This window comes from Homarus americanus, unplaced genomic scaffold (genome assembly GCF_018991925.1).
Source record: "Homarus americanus isolate GMGI-L3 unplaced genomic scaffold, GMGI_Hamer_2.0 scaffold31037, whole genome shotgun sequence".
NCBI lineage: Eukaryota > Metazoa > Arthropoda > Malacostraca > Decapoda > Nephropidae > Homarus > Homarus americanus.
In genome coordinates, this window is record NW_024722227.1 from 521,711 (window position 1) to 546,688 (window position 24,978).

At 44.5% G+C, this 24,978-nt stretch overlaps 1 protein-coding gene across 1 annotated transcript in view; it reads left to right on the forward strand.

The window, feature by feature from the left end:
* Positions 1 to 24,978, forward strand: part of LOC121862240 (synaptotagmin-7-like) — an 86,095-nt gene that overhangs the window by 43,006 nt on the left and 18,111 nt on the right. Inside the window, exon 3 of the mRNA XM_042360331.1 lies at positions 10,857 to 10,997. Coding sequence (XP_042216265.1) covers positions 10,857 to 10,997 — 141 coding nt within the window. The remainder of the gene's footprint in view (positions 1 to 10,856; positions 10,998 to 24,978) is intronic.

Genomic DNA, 24,978 nt, shown 5'->3' on the forward strand with positions numbered 1-24,978 from the left:
TCTCAGTCCACTCAACTGAGCACAAGTTTTAAGCAAATTCTTGGCTTTGTCTTGACTCAAAGTTTATATACTCCTAATACCACAACTTTGAGTACTATTGAATGTTAGTTGAACCCAAAGCCCACACGCCCACAACACCGCATGTGAAACTGATATTTTGTCAAGGCGGCCACAGTGTTTATTTAAACTCTCACCCCAGCTGAGTCGGCCATATGAAGTACGGCTCTTTTGGAAGTTCCTCTTTGGACGAGCACTCACCTCTTGAATACTTTTTATCTGTATTTATTAAACTTACTATTTTTTACAATAATACTTTGGATTATATGTGTGTTAGTAGTTTGATGTGAGTTTAAAGGAGTTATTTAAACCTTGTTCTCATGTGGCTAAAACCCTTAGGTCTAATACATAAAAAAGATGAACTTAAATGTGTCTTAACAACAACAGTCACGATGAACGCGTGTCATCGTGGACCCCCCCCCACTGATGTCATCCTCCCCCCAGCTAGTTCCCTTAACAACCCAGTCCAGCTTACCAATCACCCCCTCCTCCACCCTTACCTCACCCCTGATCAGCTAATCCCTCACTGGCCTGCCATCCTTTACAAATTCCCCTCACTGCTCCCTTCCCACCTCCCCTTGCTTGCCCTCATTAACCAGTTCCCTTCACCCAAACTTACCCCTCGGCACTCCAGCTTGGTAGGGTGCTTGTCCCTCCCCCTTCCCCCACACACCCTCACCCCCTCTTTCCTTGTGTATTGTGTCAGATGTGGGCCGTATCCTCCCCTCCACCTCTGCCTCGTGCTACGCTTTTCCTGTACCCAGCTGATCCTCTCTGGACGACTCTCACCACACACAAGGATTCCAAACATCACTTGTGTTGTCCCCAAACTTCTACATTATTACCATTGTTATTTATTCTCTGTATTGTTTGGCCTTGACCCCTTCTTTATATAACCTTTTTCTATTTGTTAAGACACACTCTCCTTTTCTCCATAATTTTGTTTTGCTAATTTCTCTTTCATTTTCTCCTAAAGTCCGTTCATATCTCTTCACGTTCTCTGCCGGTTCCAGCGTTCATCTCTTTCACTTACAGCTTGGTAAATCTGGGATACGTTCTCTCCTCTAACACACACACACACACACACACACACACACACACACACACACACACACACACCATCCTGCTGCAGGTTGAGAAAAAAATACAGGTTTTTAAAGCTGTGAGTCGCTGCACTAATTAAGCAGTGTCCTGTACGGCGGTGCTGGGGGTGACGTCGACCTCCTCACTACACTTGATCGTAAAGGAGGAGGAAACGTCAATACCGGGAATGATTTTTTCTCAGAACGATTTAACTTATCTAGCGTAAGATCATCTGCCGGCCGTAACTTAGGTGATGATGATGATGATGATGATGATGATGATGACACTTAGTGATCATCATACATAAAGACTTAGAGATGTATACAGTCATAGTGATAATGTGTTAATAATCCACATCTGTAAAACCTGAAACGGATGAGAGTGTGATTTCATTGTTGTGGAAAGTTTCTCTAAGTTGAAGGAGTGAGATAATGTTTGTTCTCTGTTGTGTTACTTCGCTTTTGTTGTGTAATTATAAATCTTATTATGGTTCACTGTTATAATTATATTCTTATGAATATCTCACATGGCTCTGAAATCATAACCGAAATATTGTTTCAAGTATATTTTTTTTTTAAGGAATATTTCTGTTGTTGATGAGGAGTAAATATTTGCCAGAAATGTGTGGAAATGTTGACTAAATATGTGGATTTTTGGAGTATTGTTCTGTTTACTTCAGTCAAACCTCACCACCTGCCGGCACACACACACACACACACACACACACACACACCCTAATAGAGCAACCCTATGTAAAGCACAAAAATTTACTCCTACTGTTTATCTACCTGGCCGGATTAAAACAAACAGCAACAAAGCGGCTTTTCGGTGGATATTATTTTTCCCGACCTCAACATTTCCACAAAACAACAAAAAACACAAATATAATAAAACTTAACTTTGTGGATTAATGAAGTGGATATATGACGAGTTTATTTATTTTATATATTATTTACGTATCAATTTCGGATATTTTATAGATCTTTAATAATAATATTAATAATATGAGGGAGGCTTCAATAGACTCAGGAAGACAGGTGAGAACATTGTGACAGGTTCAGCTACTTGGCTCTCAAATCTGTCTACCGGGATCAATTCCCTATTATTTGGTATTGAGTCTTTTGATTAAGTCCACTGTAGTATTTCCTCCTCTGAGTAACTAATTTTTCCCCCTTGTATTAAATTCCTTTCTCGTTTGTGTTATAATGTTTCGGGTCATTATTAACATGGAGAGAATATTGCTTAATTGTAATATATTCTAATGGGTGTTTTAATTATTAGTTAGATATAGTGATAATAATAATAATAATAATAATAATAATAGTTTGGACAATACAGTGGCTATGGGTATTTGGTACAGCAGAGATCAGTGTATTTAACGATAGCAATTACAACCAGTATCATTGTTTAGAGACAAGAGACGTTGGGGGTGGTATTATTTCCCCAGGGTGATGGACACACGCACACGCACACAATATTTAGTCAAGGTTGTTACCGCCTCTCCTGACTTGACTGGTCATGTTTGATATATTAACAGACATAGGATACACATTCTTGACGTCACTCAGACCGATGTATGAGCATAAACACCAAGCTCAATGTTTTTGTTATGTTTAGAATGTTTCTGTGTTTAGATAAATTAATTGTAAAATGTTTATCTCAGTCTGTAAAAACAATGGGGATCTTTAAAAGTTTATGTGATCATCATTGTGTGCAATAGTAGTCATAAAACGTTTGGTTATGTCAAAATAAACACGATACACTATAAAACGTTGACGTTTATCAGTAAACTAAACTATAAAAATGTTTAAATTCGTCACTACATAACAACATTTCTATAAAAAAGGAGGACGCACTTCACAACTCTTTTATTTTCGTCAATAAATAATATAACAAACTTTAACATTTTTAATCATATAAACAAAACAATAAACCTCAAAACGTTCTATTTTATTAATATACACAACAGCTAACTCGAAAACGGTTATTTCTGTCGGTACACGGACGACATATTTCAGAACGGTTGTCTCTGTCGGTACACGGGACGACACGCTTCAGAACGGTTATATCTGTTTGGTACACGGGACGGGGCGACAGGCTTCAGAACGGTTATTTCTGTCGGCTTCAGAACGGTTATTTATGTTCCAGAACGGTTATTCTGTCGGTACACGGGACGACACGCTTCAGAACGGTTATTTCGGTACACGGACGACACGTACACTGGACGACGACGCTTCAGAACGGTTATGTCTTGTCGGTCTGTCGGTACACGGACGACACGCTTTCAGAACGGTTATGTTCGTCGGTGGCAACACGGGTCGGTACACGGGACTACACTTCAGAACGGTTATATCTGTCGGTTACGGGACTACACGCTTCAGAACGATATGTCTTCGTCGGTACACGGGACTACACGTTTGTCCAGAACGGTTATTTCTGTCGGTACACGGACTACGCTTCAGAACGGTTATTTCTGCTTTGCACACGGGACGACAGGCTTCAGAACGGTTATTTCAGGTACACGGACGACACGCTTCAGAACGGTTATTTATGTCGGTACACGGACTACACGCTTCAGAACGGTTATATCTGTCGGGTACACGGGGCGACTAACGCTTCAGAACGGAGTTATGTCTGTCGGTACACGGGACTACACGCTTCAGAACGGTTATTTCTGTAGGTTATGGGACAGCACGCTTCAGAACGGTGCAGCGAAGAATGACAAAAATGATTCCGGGACTTAGAAACCTTCCATATCAGGATAGGTTAAAGAAACTTAACTTGCATTCCCTAGAAAGACGAAGAGTGCGGGAGATATGATAGAAGTATTTAAGTGGGTGAAAGGAACTCAATGGGATATAGATAAAGTTCTTATAATATCCGAGCAGGATAGGACTCGAGCAACGGATTCAAGTTGGATAAGTTTAGGTTTAGGAGGAGATAGGGAAGAAACTGGTTCACAAATAGGGTGGTGGACGAGTGGAACAAGCTTAGCAACTTTGTAGTAAGTGCGGGAACTCTGGAAAGTTTCAAAAGGAGGCTAGATAGATTCATGGATGATAGAGAGTGGTAGTAACTCTCGACAGGAGCTGCCATGCACAGGCCAACCGGCCTATTGCAGACTCCTTATTTTCTTATGTTCTTATGTTCTTAACACGCTTCAGAACGGTTATGTCTGTCGGTACACGGGACGACACGCTTCAGAACGGTTATTTCTGTCGGTACACAGGACAACACGCTTCAGAACGGTTATGTCTGTCGGTACACGGGACGACACGCTTCAGAACGGTTATGTCTGTCGGTACACGGGACGACACGCTTCAGAACGGTTATTTCTGTCGGTACACGGGATGACACGCTTTGAACGTTTAATTCTATCAACAAACAGTGCGAGGAACTTTAAAACGTTTCATGCGGCTTGGCAAGAGCACAACCAGCCTCGTAAACATGCCTGGAGGGAAGCTTCCTGCCTGACTCGACAGGCGGCGTGAACAGCTCTTTGATGCTGTCCTCTGTGCCGCCGGGTCGCGCCAACCTTCACCAAGCACTTGAACTTCCCCACCAACCCTCAGCATTAGTCTCTCTACATACACACACACACACACACACACACACACACACACACTGGTCGTCGTCAGGCTTAACGGGTCCAACTTTCAACTTTTCGCTTGAGGTAAACACACACAGGAGAATCAACACTGACCTCCACAGATGCTGGTGATGTAACGTATATTAAGTGAAGCAGCATGCAGCATCACCCGTGGTTGTGATATCATATTTGAGATACAATTCGAGGCAGAAACTAACTTCAGTAATGACTAAAGTCACTAAACCCACACAGAATTCCTGACCCAAATGCTTCGATTAATTATCATTCTAATTCCTTGACGAGAGAACGTGGGGGCAGCTGCAGTCGTTCCTATCGGCGAGGAGGAGATAATGAAGGGCGTATAATGTCTCTTTAATACTTTCGCAACATAGAACTTTCTCTTATTTTCATTGTAATTATCTAAGTCCCTTTCTCCTTAAGTTTTAATCTTCCATTACATGTTACCACCCTCTCCCACACTCTCCTAAACCTCAGCCAACACTTCTTGCTCCCTGTGACTACCAATAACCACTACCCTTACGTGACCCTGGGAACTATCTAGCCAAGCCATCAACCTTAGCTAACCCTATACTCGTGTTTACCCTTACTGTGACACTCCCAGGGCCCCGACCATGTGCCTGTGTAGCTTCAACTGGCTTCTGTGCGGCTGTGAGTGTTGTGTTCTGAACCTCCCTGTGTCTTCCTTGTTTTGTTGCAGTTTTTTTCTTGGGATCTCTCCTCTTCTGTTACCTTCCATCTTGGTGTGTTTTTACTCTTACCGATACCACTAAAGCTCACCAGTCCTTATCCCTTATCTTACCTTGTCCCTTATCTCTACCTCTCACCTCTCCTTTCTTATCTCACCATCTTCCTCATCTCATCATTATTCCATGGCTTCATCGTCTCCTAATCTCCCTCTTCTGTGACGTGTAATCTCGTAAGATCCCTCTCATCTCATTTTACCAATCTTTACCTCTTTGTGTTGTAATTACTTCTTTATCATGTCTTTCTCTTATTCCTCATTTGATAATTCCTTACAGTGAAACCTCGATATAACGGACTATATGGAGAAGAAAGTCCGTTATATCGAGGGTTTGTTTGCTGTGATTATTATTATTATTATTATTATTATTATTATTATTATTATTATTATTATTATTATTATTATTATTAGATGTAGTAGTAATAACATCATGTAAATATATATACTTATTTAATTTGTTTATGTTTGATATATTTCCAATAATCTATTTCCTTCAGTCTTATATCACCAGTAAGACATTTTCCTCTTATATTGTTTACACTGTCTTCCCCCTCACACCCTCTTATTCCCTTGTTGTCCTCTTACCCTTTCTTTCCTCTCTTCTTTCTCCTTATCCTTGCTGTCCTCCTCTTCATCCCTTCTTCTTACTACCACCTTTCTCTTCTCCTCCTCCCACTTCATCTCCTCCTCTCCCTTCCCTCCTCCTCCCTCCTCCTCCTCCTCCCTTATTCTCCAAGGTGATTTTTCTTCCCAAGATTACTAACACAGTTCTTCAATCACCTGTCCACCGAACCCGTCCACCGAACCTGTCCACCGAACCTGTCCAACGAACCTGTCCAACGAACCTGTCCAACGCACCTGTCCAACGCACCCGTCCGCTAACGCACCTGTCCAACGCACCTGTCCAACGCACCTGTCCAACGCAGAACCTGTCCACCGAACCTGTCCAACGAACCTGTCCACCCGAACCTGTCCACCGCACCTGTCCACCGCACCCGTCCACCGCACCTGTCCACCGAACCTGTCCACCGATCCTGTCCACCGATCCTGTCCACCGAACCCAACCACCGAACCTGTCCACCGAACCTGTCCACCGAACCCGTCCACCGAACCCGTCCAACGAACACCTGTCCACCGAACCTGTCCACCGATCCCGTCACACCGAACCTGTCCAACGAACCTGTCCAACGCACCTGTCCTCGCACCTGTCCACCGAACGTGTTTGCACCCGTCCACTGCACCGTCCAACGCACCTGTCCTAACCTAACCTGTCCACAACCACCACCACCACAACCAACACTGCTCGCATGGCTATACCACACACCATCCAAACCCGTACCAATGCCACCACAACCACTACCACCATTACCAATTTCACCAACTTGCACCACTACCACCATTACCACCAACAACCTGCACTAATTATTACCCTGCAATTCACCACCACCACCACCACCACCATCCATACCACCACTACCACCACCACCACTAATTAATTAATTCACCTGGCTGACCACCACCACTACCACCACCACCACCACCACAACACCTTCTCTGTAACTGCATGGTAAGAGTGATTCCAATTATTTATGGTCTATGTTGGTGTCATTATAGAGGGTTGTTGAAGGCATGAACGCAGTAGGCCATGTCTGTCTGAATGTCTGATCATGTATGTCTTGTCGTCGCCTCTTCCCCCCTCCCCTCCCCCCCCCTCCACCCCCCCATGTGTGTTTGTGGGGATCCTGAACACGAGAGGATCCAATCTGAGTGTGGAGGTGTTGTACATGTGTGGGTAGTGTACATGTATAGAAGCTCTGTTCATGTGTAGATGTTACCCCTGTGTGGAGATCTTACATATTTGGATCCTGTATGTGTGGATCATATATGTGAAGAACTAACATATATGTGGACCCTTTATGTAGAGTATATATGTGGAAATATTACATATGGTGACTTCACGTGTATAGTGTGTATGTGTGCATCATACATGTGGTGACCCTATATGTATGGTCTTCTATGTACAGTATGATCCCCATGTATGACCCCCATGTATGGTCCCCCCCATGTATGGTCCCCCATGTATGACCCCGCATGTATGACCCCATGTATGCCCCCATGTATGCCCCCATGTATGACCCCATGCATGACCTCCCATGTATGGTCCCCCATGTATGGTCCCCATGTATGGTCCCCCATGTATGACCCCCCATGTATGACCCCCCATGTATGACCCCATGTATGACCCCCCATGTATGACCCCCCACATGGTCCCCCATGTATGGTCCCCATGTATGGTCCCATGTATGACCCCCATGTATGACCCCCCCCCATGTATGACCCCATGTATGACCCCATGTATGACCCCATGTATGCCCCATGTATGCCCCCCTATGTATGACCCCCATGTATGCCCCCATGTATGACCCATGTATGACCCCCTGTATGGTCCCCCATATATGCCCCCATGTATGACCCCCATGTTTGCATACAACGCTGTGTCTGTCTCAACTGGCCTCCCTGTGAAGCATCTACATGTGCTCTTTGATACATAATATCTCCTGTATATACTGTACTATACTGTATCTCTCTCCCGTGGCTGTGCTACATTGTGTATCGATATTCTGTAGGTGTTACAAGTAAAGTCTTCTTCTACATTGTATTGTACATTATGTATTTTATAATTAACAAATATATTAAAGTGGAAAGTAATTTTTTGTATCTACAAAATGTGTCAGTATATTATATAACACTATATATCATGGGTAATATCTTCAATTATATTAACTTAAATATTATATAAAATAACTCATTTAAAATTTTCTAGTTATTTTAAGTTAAAAGATAATAAGGAAAATACATAATATATTTTTGTCATTATAATTGTGTTTGTTGTCAAAGTTTTTAAAAGAGTTATTTGTTCTCACGTACACGATACGGCACCAGAGGCAACAATGTACTGTACCCAATGGCAGAATTTAGTCTTAACCCTGAGATAGTTACACCTAGGTAACTATTATAACTTAGATATTTAGCTATATATATCGTAGAATTGATGCGTTAAAGTAGAGATGTGTAGAAATTGTTGTAGATGAGAAGAAAGTTAGTATGTGTACACCTCATAGTCATCGCCGTGGCTACAACAACAATTTAACAACAATTTAGAAGTCATTAGCTATCAGGGTAATTACAAGCAGAAGTAAATATCAATCAGCAACAAGTTATTTATTATCGAAGCCTAAATATGATTGACAATTAATTTACATCTCATTAGGAGCCTGAAAAAAATCCGTGAAACCTGACCATCATTTCACCCCCCCCCCCTCTCCCACCACCACCATCACCACTCAGTGTTGGGAGTTGACTACATCCTAGGCTCAGTTTGTACTCAGCTGCTGAACACCACGAGTCCTTTAACCCCCTCTCACCTGTGTCAGGCTTGAGTACTGAGTAGAATCTTTCACTACCATCCAGACCCGTTGTAAACATGAGAAAAAAAAATCGAATACCAGTGATTATCTTCTTCGTTAATGATCTTTTAAGTAATATAATCCATCGCTGTTGTAGATTAGATTACAATCGTTCGAATTATTATACACACTGTTAGGAAGATCGTGTCAGCATAGGTAGAGGGAGAGAGAGTTATAATTGAATGATGTGACAGAGATCTTGTTTTGGGTCTGAGTAATGTGTGAGGTAGTACATGGTGTCCAAAGGGAAGTGTACAGCACATGTTTAGTACATCACTTCCTCCCTGTGTTGCCCGCACGAGTGTTTGGTTATGTACTGTACACAACACTGCACCGCTGAATGATGGGTAGACTAACCCTTTAAGGACGATGGATTAAGTTTTAACCCTTTAAGGACGATGGATTAAGTTTTTAACCCTTTAAGGACGATGGATTAAGTTTTTAACCCTTTAAGGACGATGGATTAAACTATTAACCCTTTGGGAGGGTTAAAAAATCTCGCTTATTTAATCTCGGAAGTACTAAGCTGTGTGGTGGCGAGGGATTTTGTACCTTACTCTGTAATTAAATGAAGGTGTGTAGTTGGTAAGGCAGGTGGGGGTGGTCGTACAGGTAACAGGAGCTAGAGGCAGAGACCACTAGTGATACATAGGTAAGGGGGAGAGAGAGAGAGAGAGAGAGAGAGCAACTCGAATGGGAAGAGACGGGGAGATGGAGGGAGGATGGAAGGTAGTGGACCCACGTCGAGGAAGGGGAGAGAGGGAGGGGGGGGAGGAGGAGGGGAAGGAGTAGGAAGGAGGGGACGGGAGGAGGTGGACGGGAAAAACTCATACAAATTATAAAAAGTTTTGAGGTTCATCAAGGCGAAAGGGATGGATGGCCAGGTAGTAATTGGCCAGGTTATGAGGTGGCCAGATATGGGGTGGTCAGGTATGAGGTGGCCGGGTAGGTATGGCCAAGTAAGGCTACACAGGGAGAGTTGGCCAGGTAAGGTAGAGTCAGGCTGGTAGAGTAGAGTCAGCCAGGTAAAGGTAGAGTCAGGCAGGTAAAGGTCGAGTCAGGTAGGTAAAGGCAGAGTCAGTCAGGTAAAGGTAGAGTCAGGCAGGTAAAGGTCGAGTCAGGCAGGTAAAGGTAGAGTCAGTCAGGTAAAGGTCGAGTCAGGCAGGTAAAGTAGAGTCGGGCAGGTAAAGGTAGAGTCAGGCAGGTAAAGGTAGAGTCAGGCAGGTAAAGGTAGAGTCAGGCAGCACCAGGAACAGATTAACCTAGCAGCCCAGAGCAGTAATTGGTTTAGTTGGACCGTCACCACCACACGAGGTACTTCAAACTTCAATTAAACTCATGTCTTAGTCGAGTTTTTCCTCTGGTCACCGCGGCTGTTGTTGCCAGAGAACTGAGGTCGTGAACACCTTCCCTTAAATCAGGTTACGTCACGCCGTCTCGCTTGTCCCGTCGATAACTCAACGTATGGTTATTAAAAGTTGGCGAATTAAGATATAAATTTCAGGGTATTTCGTAATAAACTAAAGGTAAATGTTGAATGAAGTATTAAGAATGTTGCCTCGGGTGGGCGGTAGACACAGGTTACCTACAGGTATGATACTGGAGGAACAAGTTGGTGTTTGTGCCACTGTAGCTCTGAGCACGAGAGGAGGACAGGAGTGGCGGGAAACGTTGAGTTGTTCCTCTCGGCTGTTGTCTCTGTGTGGGTAACTACGGCTACCACGCCCGGGGCAAGAGGAACCAACTACGTGAGACAATCAATATCCACTCTAATCTCCTTCACCAAACTCTATTGTTGTGTTGTTTCATTCCTCCCAGCTGGCGGACTGGTGGAGTGTTTTCCGCCGTCCCAGCTGGCAGTGAGGAGACAGATGGTAACCTGGTGTTGTCCCCACAGATGGCGTTCTTCCAGAACCGGTCGCTCAGCCTGGTGGATATGTACATCGACACCTCGGAGCCTACCGAGAATGTGGGCCAGATCCAGTTCTCAATGGAGTACAACTTTAACGAGATGACCCTCATCCTTAGGATCATGCAGGTGGGTAGTGGCCCCCCCCCCCCACCCCAGCTTGGTGATGGTGGTTCAGCTTGGTGAAAGTTAAAGGTAAGTTCTGTCAAGTGACTCGTATAATACCATCAAGTTGCCTCAGGTGGAGACTCCAGGTTAGTGCTCCCAGAGGTACGTTCACCTGGACTGTTTCCTCAGGTGGTGTAGGGAAGATGTCGTCTCACCTTCAACTAAAGTGTTAGAGAGCGATTCCTCGTAAGACTCGTCCAGTATTGACATGGTTGAGCCAGGTGAGAGCCAGGTGAGAGCCAGGTGACAGCCAGGTAAGAGCCAGGTGAGAACTAGGTGAGAGCCAGGTGAAAACCACGGTACTGTACATTTATCTCAAGGTATTATTAGATAACCTTTAATATCATCTGATTACTGGGACGGGAGGGTGCAAGTTGTTCCACACCTTTACACCAGGATGTCTTATGGAGGTCTGGGGCTGAGAGGAGCGCATGGGGGGGGTGGTCTTAGTAGGTCTGGATCTCTTTAAGTTGTATCTCTGATTATTCCGGAACTCTAAATAATTATTGTCAATATTAGATACGAATGTGTTATCAGAATCCTGCAAAATGTCATTCATTTCCATTTTTGTGAATATTTGATGATCTAACAAATTGTATTCAGTTTGTGTTGCAGATATAAGGTTAGGTTAGAGGTTTGTTAAGTTATATATGGAGCATTAGATAAACTTATGATAGAGTTGTATAGAATAGAATTAGTTATTTTATTAATATTTACTGAAGGTATTAGATAAAATTACAATGGACTTTAACTCAGTTTTTGTTTATTGTTAACATCACTGGACTGCAGGCCAGGACTAGACTTTCTCACGATTTTCCCCTCCTGCCTGGCTCAGTGACTGACTGACTGGCTGCACCTGCTCTCTTCCCATACCCGAGGGAAGAGGGTTCGAGGTGATATCATAGTATAAGTCTCAGATGCGGATATTTTCACGCAAATATATACACAGATGTAAATATACGACAAATACAGATACAGGTTTAGTAATTCTCAATTAGTGTATTATTACAGAAATACAAATACAGAATTATACATTACAGGTACAGTACAGTATGAGAAAAAAAATGTACCTCAAGTTGAATAAAAATTGAAATATATCTGACACATAACTTAATACTTGTTGATATTGAAGGTGAATCTTTGTCACGTATGAATGTTTGTGTTCCTTACTATGAAGTTGTGGTAGCAATAAGTATAGAAGTAGAACAGGTATATAAATAGTTAGGTGCACACGATGCTGATTGCTTTGTTTACATGGTCTAGTTATTGTGAGTAACCCGCCGGCGTGAGTAACTAAATGAATAACACCTCAACATAAATAACTCGTGAGTAAAACAAAAAGAAAAATCCAACTCCAAATTTAAAAAAAAAAGTCGTCCAGGTGTGTGTGTGTGTGTGTGTGTGTGTGTGTGTGTGTGTGTGTGTGTGTGTGTGTGTGTGTGTGTGTGTGTGTGTGTGTGTGTGTGTGTGTGTGTGTGTGTGTGTGTGTGTGTGTGTGTGTGTGTGTGTGTGTGTGTGTGTGTGTGTGTGTGTGTGTGTGTGTGTGTGTGTGTGTGTGTGTCCAGTGTGTGTGTGTGTGTGTGTGTGTGTGTGTGTGTGTGTGTGTGTGTGTGTGTGTGTGTGTGTGTGTGTGTGTGTGTGTGTGTGTGTGTGTGTGTGTGTGTGTGTGTGTGTGTGTGTGTGTGTGTGTGTGTGTGTGTGTGTGTGTGTGTGTGTGTGTGTGTGTGTGTGTGTGTGTGTGTGTGTGTGTGTGTGTGTGTGTGTGTGTGTGTGTGTGTGTGTGTGTGTGTGTGTGTGTGTGTGTGTGTGTGTGTGTGTGTGTGTGTGTGTGTGTGTGTGTGTGTGTGTGTGTGTGTGTGTGTGTGTGTGTGTGTGTGTGTGTGTGTGTGTGTGTGTGTGTGTGTGTGTGTGTGTGTGTGTGTGTGTGTGTGTGTGTGTGTGTGTGTGTGTGTGTGTGTGTGTGTGTGTGTGTGTGTGTGTGTGTCCCGCATTTAGCTCCCGCTGTGTCGTGTCTTGAAAGGATAAAAAAATCTCTTCAGTACTTCTTAAAGATGAAACTCCACGTCCTCTGTCTTCCACATGACAAAACCCTCGAGTGAAACGACATTTTTTTAGCGAAGGTGTCAGTGTTGGAGGAGGAGGAGGAGGTGGAGGTGGAGGTGGTAGATGAGTAGGAGAGGGAGATGGAGGAGGAGGTGGAGAAGAAGGAGTAGGAGTAGAAAGAGGTAGAGAAGGTGATATAGGAGAAGGCATTAAACACAGGTAGGTATTAGTAGTCCACACTTGTATATAATTAAACGTTTCTCTAACCTAACCTCATACGGTATTAAACGTTAATGAAGAAAACAAACAAAATATAAAAAAAACGTTCCACGGAGTTATCGGAACGTTTGGTCGAATTATCAGGGGAAATAATTTGGTTGGATACTTTTTAAAAAATGCTTCAAAGTTTTGCTCGTGAATGAAGCTTTTTCGTCCATTTTTTATCATGTTTGTGTTATAACTTTTCATCTCTGAGGCGGGATAATGGTCGAACTTCCGCAGCACATCTCATTTACCTGCTGGCTGAAGAAAGAGAGAGGGAGGGAGAGGCAGGGAGAGGGAGGGTGGGGTGAGGGGGAGGGAGAGGGGAGGGAGAGGGAGGGTGATGAATGAGAGGGTTGGCTAGTGGGAGAGGGAGAGGAACGAAGGAAGAGAGAGAGAGAGTGTTGATGAAGGGAGAGGGAAGCAAAGAAGGAGAAGAGGAAAGTGAAGGAAAGGGAGGGGATGGGAAGGAAAGGAAATGGAGAGGGTGGGGAGGAAAAGGAAGGGAAGGAAGGAGAAGAAAAAGGAGGGGAGAGGAAAGAAAGGGTGGAATAAAGGGAAATAGAAGGAAAGTATAGAAAGGGAAGGTAGGAGAAGGAAGGGAAAGGGAGGGGAATGGAAAGGGACTGTAAAATCATGTCACAGCCCAGATCATTGCAGAAGACTTGTGCAGCCGATGGATTGCAGCCCTTCATGCTCGACAGAATTTTTATTTAGTATTTCACGTTTTTTTTCGTTTTGTTTTTATCTACTTCGTGTTGTCCTTGAGATTGGTGGAAGGGAGGTGGAGGAAGGGTAGGTGAGAGAGGTGGACAGAGGAATGGAGGGAGAGGGAAAGAGAGGTAGAAGGAGGAAGAGGGTGAAGAGAAGAAGATAACGGGGAGGAGGAGGAGAGGACACACACACACACACACACACACACACCAAAAAATAACTAGATGATGGCATTACAGACTGTGCAATAATTGTTTAATTGGCCATAAATCACGTGTTATTGCATACCCCAATTAAAAGAAAAACTCATTACAATCTCGGTCTTTATGTTTTGTGGATTTGATAGTTTTATTTTTTTTATTTTACGAGTTTTGTTTTAAAGTTTGCAAGAAAATTGTTTAAACCGGAAAGTGTGTTACCTGACGTGGGATTACTTACCTTTAATTAGTTCATTGACCCCTTTGAGTACGATGACTTGACCCTTTGAGTACGATGATAACGTATTATAGGATTTAAGTGATGGGTAATGGGATGGGGGTAGTCTGTGGTGATAGTGGGTGAAGGGTGGTGGGTGATGGGTGATGGTGGGGAAGGGTGGTGGATGATAAAGGGGGATGGGTGATGGGTGGGGGAGGGTGGGTGATAAAGGGGATGGGTGGTGGGTGGTGGGGAGGGTGGTGATAAAGGGGGATGGGTGATGGGTGGTGGGGGATGGGTGGTGGGTGATAAAGGATGGTGGGAGACGGTGAGAGAGTGACAGGGGACTGATTTACAGCTACGGGTGAGAGATGACACTATCTGAGTGACGGAGAGTGGCGGTAGATGAGTGACAGTGATGGAGAGTGACGGGTGTGGCAAAGTAGTTCCGCAAGTCAGAGTTACCTGAAATATTTTAATCTCCAGGTAAATGACAATAATAATCAACAGGTGTATAAACAAATTAATAACAGGTGTACGAAGGAAATTAACTGGACAGGTAAATACGAAGGGAACAATGGGATTGAATATTGAACAGGTGAGTTGGAGAAAAGTTTACCTGTTCGAGTCTCTCATTAGCTCCATCACGGCTCACCTGAAGTCACCCTTTGATTACTTTCCCTGATGATGACGTCACTTGTGTCAGGTGTTTCGTGGGGTGAAGTACTGGTGTGTGTGTGTGTGTGTGTGTGTGTGTGTGTGTGTGTGTGTGTGTGTGTGTGTGTGTGTGTGTGTGTGTGTGTGTGTGTGTGTGTGTGTGTGTGTGTGTGTGTGTGTGTGTGTGTGTGTGTGTGTGTGTGTTATTATTATTATTATTATTATTATTATTATTATTATTATTATTATTATTATTATTATTATTATTATTACTAATTAGGAGGCAGAGGTAACAGACATAATAATATATATGTAATAATAATAATAATAATATGTCTTCTTGCGGCTCCTGGCTCAGTCCTGGGATAATAAGGAACTTTATCAGGGGTTATAGCTCCATGTAAATTGAGGGTCTCTGAGATAACTGACCTCCTCCCCTGATACTAACTCCCCTACCACTACCTCTGACCACCTCCTCCCCTGACCACACCTTTCTCCCCACAACCACTACCCTCCTCCTGACCACCACCTCCCCTGACCACCACCTCCTGACCACCTCCTCCTGACCCTGACCCCCTGACCCTGACCTGCTTTCCCCCAGCCACCCCTGACCTCCCCTGACCACTGCTCCCTGACCTGCTCCCCTGACCACTAACTCCCCTGACCTGCTTTCCCCTGACCCACTCCCCTGACCACTAATTCTCCCCTGACCACTACTCCCCACCTCCCTGACACTAACTCCCCCCCCTGACCACTAACTTCCCCTGACCACTAACTCCCCCTGACCCCCCTCCCCTGACCACTAACTCCCAGCCACTACTCCCCCTGACCACCACCCCTTGAGCCACCTCCCTGACCCACTAACTCCCCCTGACCTACCTCCCCCTGCCTACCTCCCCAGTCCACCTCCCCTGACCACCCCTGACCACCACTTACCATGATTACATTATTTATTTATTTTTTTGACAGGCTCATTAATACAGTCTCCCCACCTCTCTCTCTCCTCTCCTTTCCCCTCCCTCCTCTCCCTCCCTCTCCCTTTCCCTCCCCTCTCCCTTCCCTCCCTCTCCCCTTCCCTCCCTCTCCCTTCCCTCCTCCTCTCTCTTATTCCTCCCTTGCCCCCCCTCTGCCTCCTCCTTCCCGCCCCTCTGCCCCCCCCTCCTAGCCACACTAAACTCACGCTTTTATTTACATCATTTACGCTACAATTTACAACATTTACACCACATTTATCCCTCAGCTGACACCACGGTATATTAATTAACATGTAAGGTACAATTTATATTTACAATCTTTTTTACAGATGAGATAATTGAGTATGTGGAGGCGAGCTGGGTGGTGGGCGAGCTGGGTGGTGGGCGAGCTAGGTGGTGGGCGAGTGTATGTGTGGGTTGGTTTTTGCAATGGATTCAAGGTGTTTAATTAATACATTGATGGTTAAATGTTCGGTGCTAAATGTTTGGTGCTAAATGTTTGGTGCTAAATGTTTGGTGCTAAATGTAGAGATATACTTCTTAGTGCTGACCTGACCTGACCTGACCTAACCTAACCTAACCTAACCTAACCTAATATAACTTAACATGACCTGACAGGACATGACTTGACCTGAAAAGACCCAAAGGTAAACACCGAAGGTCAAGAAGAATATTGAAACACTCAGAGAACATGAAAACTCTCCAACCCACATAAACCACCACACTTATACCACATAAACCACCACATTTATACCACTAATACCACATAAACCACTAATACCACATAAACCACCACACGAATACCACAAGTCGCCTGAATGTACAAAATATTTTTCTCTCTATTTCTCGTTTTGCTGTGAGGTAAATCTGTCTTTGGTGGCGGAGTAATATAAGGTATCTTGGTGACGCTGAGGCATTTAGGAACAATTTTTCGTTTTTATTTACGTTTGGTTATTGCTAGTTGCTGTGTGAGTTGGTCCAAGATACACACACATACACACACACCTACACACATCTCACCCACACACACTCACACACACTCACACACTCTCACACACACACACATCTCACCCACACACACTCTCACACGCTGTACATCCCTGGAGTATGATCCCAACCACTTAAGTACAGTGGCTTTATTCCCTTGAGTACAGTCATAATGCAGCCCATCTTGTACTGCTTCCCTCCCTTATCATATTAATGTATATCAACTCCACTGTAAGATAGGTATATACTTATAATGTAATTAAAATAAATAAATATTGAAGTGATAACCGCGGTAACGTGTTATTACCACCATGCTATTGTACTATTCCAGATGATACTAAATGTTACATAATACTTCCTTGAGATAAATGTATAGTATATATCAGGTGCAGCTCAGGTTCTCAACTGGCTCAGCCATGTTAATATTGTTATTATTATCCACTCTGTATCTGTGTTTTTCCAGCTAAATAAACTGTTTCATTATCAATAAGGGAGTACAATAACTTAAGGCTTACGTCATTGTACTCAAGGTCTTACGTCATTGTACTCAAGGCCTTAAGTCATTGTACTCAAAGTCATAAGTCATTGTACTCTAGAGGTTATTACCAAGCATATTTTTGCAGGTAAGAAAGAGGAGGTCGGCGTTACTTTCCTTCATAACACGTCAATGTCTTTTGTGTTCTCGCTGACGTCAAGCAATGAAGCATTTTAAAGCGTGGAGAGAAACAATAGCCCACCTTGTTGGCTCACAGGGCTGGTGAGACATGAACGGGGAGGGAGGAGGGGCAGGAGGGATGAGACATGAGCAGGGGGGAAGGGATGGGAGGTGAGACATAAACTTGGGGGTCGGGAAGAAAGGGGGTGTAGGCGTTTAGGTTCTGCGTTATGGATCCAGATTCGAATACAGATTCAGATTGGGTGATTTACTAAATATTTTGATTGAATAACGACCTAACCTAACCTAACCTAACCTAACCTGGTGGGATCTGATTCTGGAGTCTTAATATAGAACGTCTTGCAGGTGTGGAAAGGAGGTTGGCAGGAATGGAAAGGGGGGAGGGAGGGAGAGAAGAGAGGGAGGGAATGAGAGAAGGAGGTAAGGAGGGGAGGGGAGAGAAGGGAAGGACAAAGGGGTAGGAGGAACCTTAAGGGCAAATCCTCACCTTTATCTTAAACAAACTTTTTTAACTTTCAATAAACTTAATAAACTTGAGTTTCGTCCAACTTTCCCAACATTGTCAAGAATAAGTAAAAAAAAAGATTTATTCATATATATTTTTATTCTTTAACACTAAACAAAAAATAAATCTAGGTACTTAAATTTATTCAATCAATTCTGGTTTTTCAATTTTTTCTATTTTTTTTTCTCCAGTATAAAATAAAATCGTCAACTATTGCTTCTTATCTCAGTGGGATGTGTGTTGGCAGTCCTATTTTCTGGCTTAGATTATTTTGTCAAGATTGTGAGGAAGATAGAGGGGGGAGGGGGTGAGGGGAGAGAGATGGGGGGTGAGGGGAGAAGTGAGGGGGGAGAGGGGAGAGTGAGGGGAGGCAAAGTGATCCTCATTCACACTGTGTCATCGTCAGGCTGTGATATGTTGCCAGGAGGAAATACTGAAGGTGGAATATATTTCCTTCTCTCTCTCTCTCTCTCTCTCTCAGTCTTCTTCCTTTTACCCCTTCTTCCTCTTCCTCCTCCTCTTTCTCTAACTCTTCCTCATCTTCCTCCTCTTGTTCTTCCACCTCCTCCAACACCTTCACGATAACTCACCCTCTCTCCCTTGTGATATCTCCTCCCTCTCTCCCTCCCTCCTCCCTCCCTCCCTCTCTCTCCCTCCTCCTCCCTCCCTCCCTCCCTGTGATATCTCAACAATGGCTGTCAATATCGATAACTCACATCCTTCTCTATACATAATATCTCTCTCTCTCTCACACACTCACATCTCAAAATACATCTTGCTCATAATTTCTCTCAATAGCTCAAATGAGATAATTGTTCTCTCCATCAGTTTCTTTTAAGCTTTTGTAAATTTAATTGTCTACTCTGTCTGTCAGTCTGCCTGTATCTGTCTTTCTCTTTATCTATATATTTCTGTCTACTTATCATTCGTATCTACCTATCTGCATGTCTGTCTGTTTATCTTTATATATATATATTGAGTTACTGTATCTAATTCTCTCTATTCTCTTTATCTCTCATTCTCCTCCTCTCTATCTCTCTCATTCTCCTCCTCTCTCTATCTCTATCTCTCTTACTTTACCTTTCACCTCCTTTCGTGAATGAAGAAAAGAGATAGGTGTTAATAATGACGACAGGAAAATGGCGAAACATACAAGGAAAAATACCCCCTCATACCCCCTCACCCCCTCCTTACCCCCCCCCCCCTCATACCCCCTCATACCCCCTCACTTACCCCTCATACCCCCCTCATACCCCTCATACCCCCTCATACCCCTCACTACCCCCTCATACACCCCTCCTTACCCCCTCATACTCCCTCCTTCCCCTCCCTCCCTCATACCCCTCATGCTCCTCCTACCCCCTCATGCCTCATACCCCCTCATGCCCCTCATACCCCCTCACACTCACACATGCTGTATACCAAGTCAATCTCAGCATCTCAGGTCAATTCACTGCGTATTCTGAGGTTAAGTATTTCGCTCTGAGTCTTTCTACAACTCAACCAATCTCTTTTTTAAAAGGATTTGGTCATAGGATCCAATACTCAGTGCTGTTAGGTGATCGGGTAGTTGAAGGGGATTGGTTGGTCTTGTCTATTCAGTGTTGATGTGTGTGTGTGTGTGTGTGTGTGTGTGTGTGTGTGTGTGTGTGTGTGTGTGTGTGTGTGTGTGTGTGTGTGTGTGTGTGTGTGTGTGTGTGTGTGTGTGTGTGTGTGTGTGTGTGAAGAAGAGGTGGAAAAATAAATAAGAAGATCGACTTGAGAACCTTTAAGAGTAATTCTCAACCAAGTGTGTTTATATAGAAGCTCTAAGTTAATTTCCCAAGTGTGGTTTGTAAGAGTCTCTGCCACACCGGGTTATAAAAACACCACAGGAGTTAGGTAAGGTTAGGTTAGGTTGGGTTAGGTTAGAACATCGTGTTCTCAGTGGGGAGTCCAGGTGAGTTGATGGCTGTGTCGCAGGTAACATAGGAAAGGTGGGGATTAGAACAGGTGTGGAGGGCTTACCTGTGGTGGAAGATGAGACAGGGAGGGAGAGAGAGAGAGGGAAGGAAGACAGGGTGAAAGAATGGGTAAAGGGGAGGAAGAAGAGGTAAGGGGGTTGGAAGAAAGCGTGCAAAGGAAGAAGAAAGGGAGGAAGAAAGGGTGAAAGAGAAGAAAGGGAGGATGGGAGGAAGAAAGGGAGAAAGGGTGGGAGAGAAAGATATATGTTTTTTTCCCAATCGACACAGGATAAATAACATGATTATTATTCTTTATTTTTTATACCTCGATTATTTTTTACCTTTGGACGTTAGGGAGAAGTTGTACCTCTTCCTCAGTTCTGGCGTCAGGGGAGAGAGATAAGAGGAAGAGAGGGGAGGGAGGAAGGAAGGAAGAGAGAGAGAGAGAGAGAGGAGGGGGATAGAGATGGGAGGGGAGAGAGAGGAGGAGAGAACATAATCCTCTTTGCCTACACTTCCAACATGTCTGGATTTACCTGTCAATATTTAATTATTGCTCGTTGTATTACCTGGCCAATAATACGGTTTTGTACTGCGTTGATGTGAAGTACTAATGATGGTGTAGTGTAGTGTATATTGTGGTGTGGTGTGGTGTGGTGGTACTCATTTAGAACGTTTACTCAGCCCTTCTCCACTAAAAGATTCAAAGGGGAAGCGATTTTTACCAAACATTTATATATTTTTTTAAGCAGAGATTTTGTGTTGGCCTTTGGCTTATGTATATACGAGTACGAGTATATTTTAAGGCTTCACATCAGAGGGTTTAAAAGTTTGCCACTGTACTGTGTGTGTGTGTGTGTGTGTGTGTGTGTGTGTGTGTGTGTGTGTGTGTGTGTGTGTGTGTGTGTGTGTGTCCTGGTAACTATGAACCTCTGAACTGGTACTTAGACACGTACCAAAAGTTCAAGTGTCTTAGGAAATACTTTTTGTGCATAACTCTAACGCCTGAGTTTATTTGTTACTCGTGTTTAAACTGAGGGATGAAAGTTCAAGTGGTATCTACCTCTTTTGATCCCATAGAGTTAGACAGACAGGCAGACAGAGAGACGGAGAGACGCAGTAACACACACACACACACACACACACACACACACACACACACACACACAAAACAGCATCTTGCCTACTCAGTATTCTTGACATTAAAGATTTTTTGGGGGGGACAAAGGGAATATGCTTAATGTGTGAGAGACTTGTAACAGGCAGACAGGAAGCATACACAAACACATACATTTAGCTAACCTATTCTAAGATCACTTTCAAAGACTGTTCTGTTCGGTAGGTTAGATGTTAGGTTAATTTGGTTAGGTTAGGTTAGTGTTAGATTAGGTTATATTAAGGTTACGTTAGGTAAGTTACTGTGGGTAGGTTAGGTTAACTTAACTTAAACTTCCTTAATTTTCATCATCATCTCACATGTTCTAGATCGGCTTCGGGTTCGGCTTCGGGTTCGGCTTCGGGTTCGGCTCCGGGTTCGGCTTCGGGTTCGGCTTCGGGTTCGGCTTCGGGTTCGGCTTCGGGTTCGGCTCCGGGTTCGGCTACGGGTTCGCCTACGGGTTCGCCCTTTTCCCTGGCCGTACCCAAGATGTGTCTCGTCCCGGGGTTCATGAGACGAAAACAGAGGACAAAGGAACAACGAGATAGAGATTCAAAGGAGGACAATGTGTTCATCTTTGAGTCATATTGTCTTCCTCGCCTCTAGAAGTCTCCTTATTAAATGTTGGGGTGACGCTCTGTTGGGGTGACGCTCTGTTGGGGTGACGCTCTGTTGGGGTGACGCTCTGTTGGGGTGAGTTGGGGGTGACGCTCCTGTTGGGGTGACGCTCTGTTGGGGTGACGCTCTGTTGGGGTGACGCTCAGTTAGGGTGACGCTCTGTTGGGGTGACGCTCTGTTGGGGTGACGCTCTGTTGGGGTGACGCTCTGTTGGGGTGACCGTTGGGTGACGCCTGCGGTGACGCTCTGTTGGGGTGACCCTGTTGGGGTGACGCTCTGTTGGGGTGACGTTGGGGTGACTCTGTTGGGGACGTCTGTTGACGCTCTGTTGGGGTGACCCTCTGTTGGTGACGCTCTGTTGGGGTGACCTCTGTTGGGGGTGACGCTCTGTTGGGGTGACCCTCTGCCCTCTGTTGGGGTGACGCTCTGTTGTGACGCTCTGTGACGCTCTGTTGGGGTGACGCTCTGTTGGGTGACGCTCTGTTGGGGTGACGCTCTGTTGGGGTGACTCTCTGGCTCTGTTGGGGTGACGCTCTGTTGTGAACCCTGTTGACGCTCTGTTGGGGTGACGCTCTGTTGGGGTGACGCTCTGTTGGGGTGACGCTCTGTTGGGGTGACGCTCTGTTGGGGTGACGCTCTGTTGGGGTGACGCTCTGTTGGGGTGACGCTCTGTTGGGGTGACGCTCTGTTGGGGTGACGCTCTGTTGGGGGTGACGTTGGGGTGACGCTCTGTTGCGCTCTGTTGGGGTGACGCTCTGTTGGGGTGACGCTCAGTCGCTGTTGGGGTGACGCTCAACCCTCTGTTGGGGTGACGCTCTGTTGGGGTGACGCTCAGTTAGGGTGACGCTCTGTTGGGTGACGCTCAGTTGGGGTGACGCTCTGTTGGGGGTGACGCTCAGTTAGGGTGACGCTCTGTTAGGGTGACGCTCTGTTGGGGTGACGCTCTGTTGGGGTGACCCTCTGTTGTGAATGACGCTCTGTTGGGGTGACGCTCTGTTGGGGTGACGCTCTGTTGGGGTGACGCTTTGGGTGACGCTCTGTTGGGGTGACGCTCTGTTGGGGTGGGCTCAGTTGGGGTGACGCTCTGTTGGGGTGACGCTCTGTTGGGGTAACCCTCTGTTGGGGTGACGCTCTGTTGGGGTGACGCTCTGTTGGGGTGACGCTCTGTTGGGGTAACCCTCTGTTGGGGTGACGCTCTGTTGGGGTGACGCTCTGTTGGGGTGACGCACTGTGTTTTATGGTTTATCTTACTGAAGAGAATATAATCTGACCATTCTGTAACATTAACTAAATCTGGTGTTACGGTAATATTAATTAAATCTGATCATAGTATAAAATTAACCAATCCGGCCTAATATACAGTGTCCCAAAAAGCAGGAATAAACTGATGATTTATTTTACAGTACACAACAAATTCCTTTATCAAGACAACATCATTTAACTCATTAGTCTGACAGATAAAACGTTAATCTCTTTATCACTAACGCTCACACCTTTACTGGAATTAAATCGAGGTAAAAAGTCAAGAATTATCGCTCATCTTGGACCTGCTCGAGGCGGCGTTGAAAATGAGTAGTCGGTAACTCAACGGGTGTAAACAAAGGCGCTTCGTGTCTCACTTGGCGGCATCGATATTTGCCAATAACGCGGGGAGGCATCCTACACCTTCTCTCACATCACGGGACCATTTCTCCTCACTGTAGGTAGGAGCTGTGTAGGGGGGGAGGGGAAGAGGGAGAGTGAATCCCTGAAGGCGTATGAGGGATTAGAGGGAGGTAGGCAATAGACAGAGAGAAGAGATGAGAAATAGGAAACAGTGAGATATCAAGGTACAATACTACAGCAGAATGAGACAAAATGCTAATACGGACGACCTGGGAAAAAAATAAATAAATTACTGACAGACTCCAGCTCTATAGACCCTGTTTAAATAGGCAAAACGTAAACAAACACGAGACCGGAGGCAGGAAGAGAAAGAACAGGAGACAAGAGAAAAGGTTTGATAAGAAAGGACAGAGAGATAATACACAACTACGATATTTTGTGGAGGAAAGAGGAGGAATAATACCGTCGTGAGGAGGAGGAGGAGAGGAGAGGAGGACAATAAAGAGGAGTAGGAGGACAAGGAAGAGTATAGAGGAGGAGTAACAGGGTAGGGGGAGGACAAGGAAGAGGAGAAGTACGAAGGGAAGGAGGGAGAAAGGAAGGAGAAAAAGAATAAGACTGAGGGAGGGAGAGGAGGAGGAAGAACAAGTAGTAAAGAAGGAAAATAATAGACAGCGAGAAAACTTGATAAAGATGAAGGAAAAACAAAAGGGAAGGAGGAAGGAAACGTCGTGAAGATAATAAGAGAGAAAAGAAGATAAGGAGGAATAAAGGAACATGAGATAAGGAAAGCGAAGAATGGGAGGAATAAGGGAGAGACACGTGATAAAGATGTAGAAAGTGCAACGAGGAACTGAAAGAGGTAGGAAAACACATAGCGATGAAAGAGAAGAGAAGAGAGAGACATCTAGAAGGAATAAGGAGAGAGAGAGAGAGAGAGAGAGAGAGAGAGAGAGAGAGAGAGAGAGATTTGGCCGTGTTATTTTATTGGAAACAAATATTTAAGTGTAAGAGACGAAGAAGAAAAAATATTAAAAATAAATAACGACAAGAGATGACGATGGTGATGGTGGTGGTGATGGTGATGATGGTGATGATGGTGATGGTGGTGGTGATGATGGTGGTGGTGATGGTGATGATGATGATGGTGGTGATGGTGGTGGTGATGATGGAGATAATGATGGTGGTGGTAATGGTGATGATGATGGTGATGATGGTGGTGGTAATGGTGATGATGGTGGTGATAATGTCTTTGGGGAAAATTATAAAGAAAGTGAAAACATACTTAGAATACAGAACGGTAGGTAGATGACAATAGAAGTTATTGGTAAGAGATAAAATATGAAAAGTATTGGTCATTTTTCAGTGTGTGTTGTGTAGCTGTGA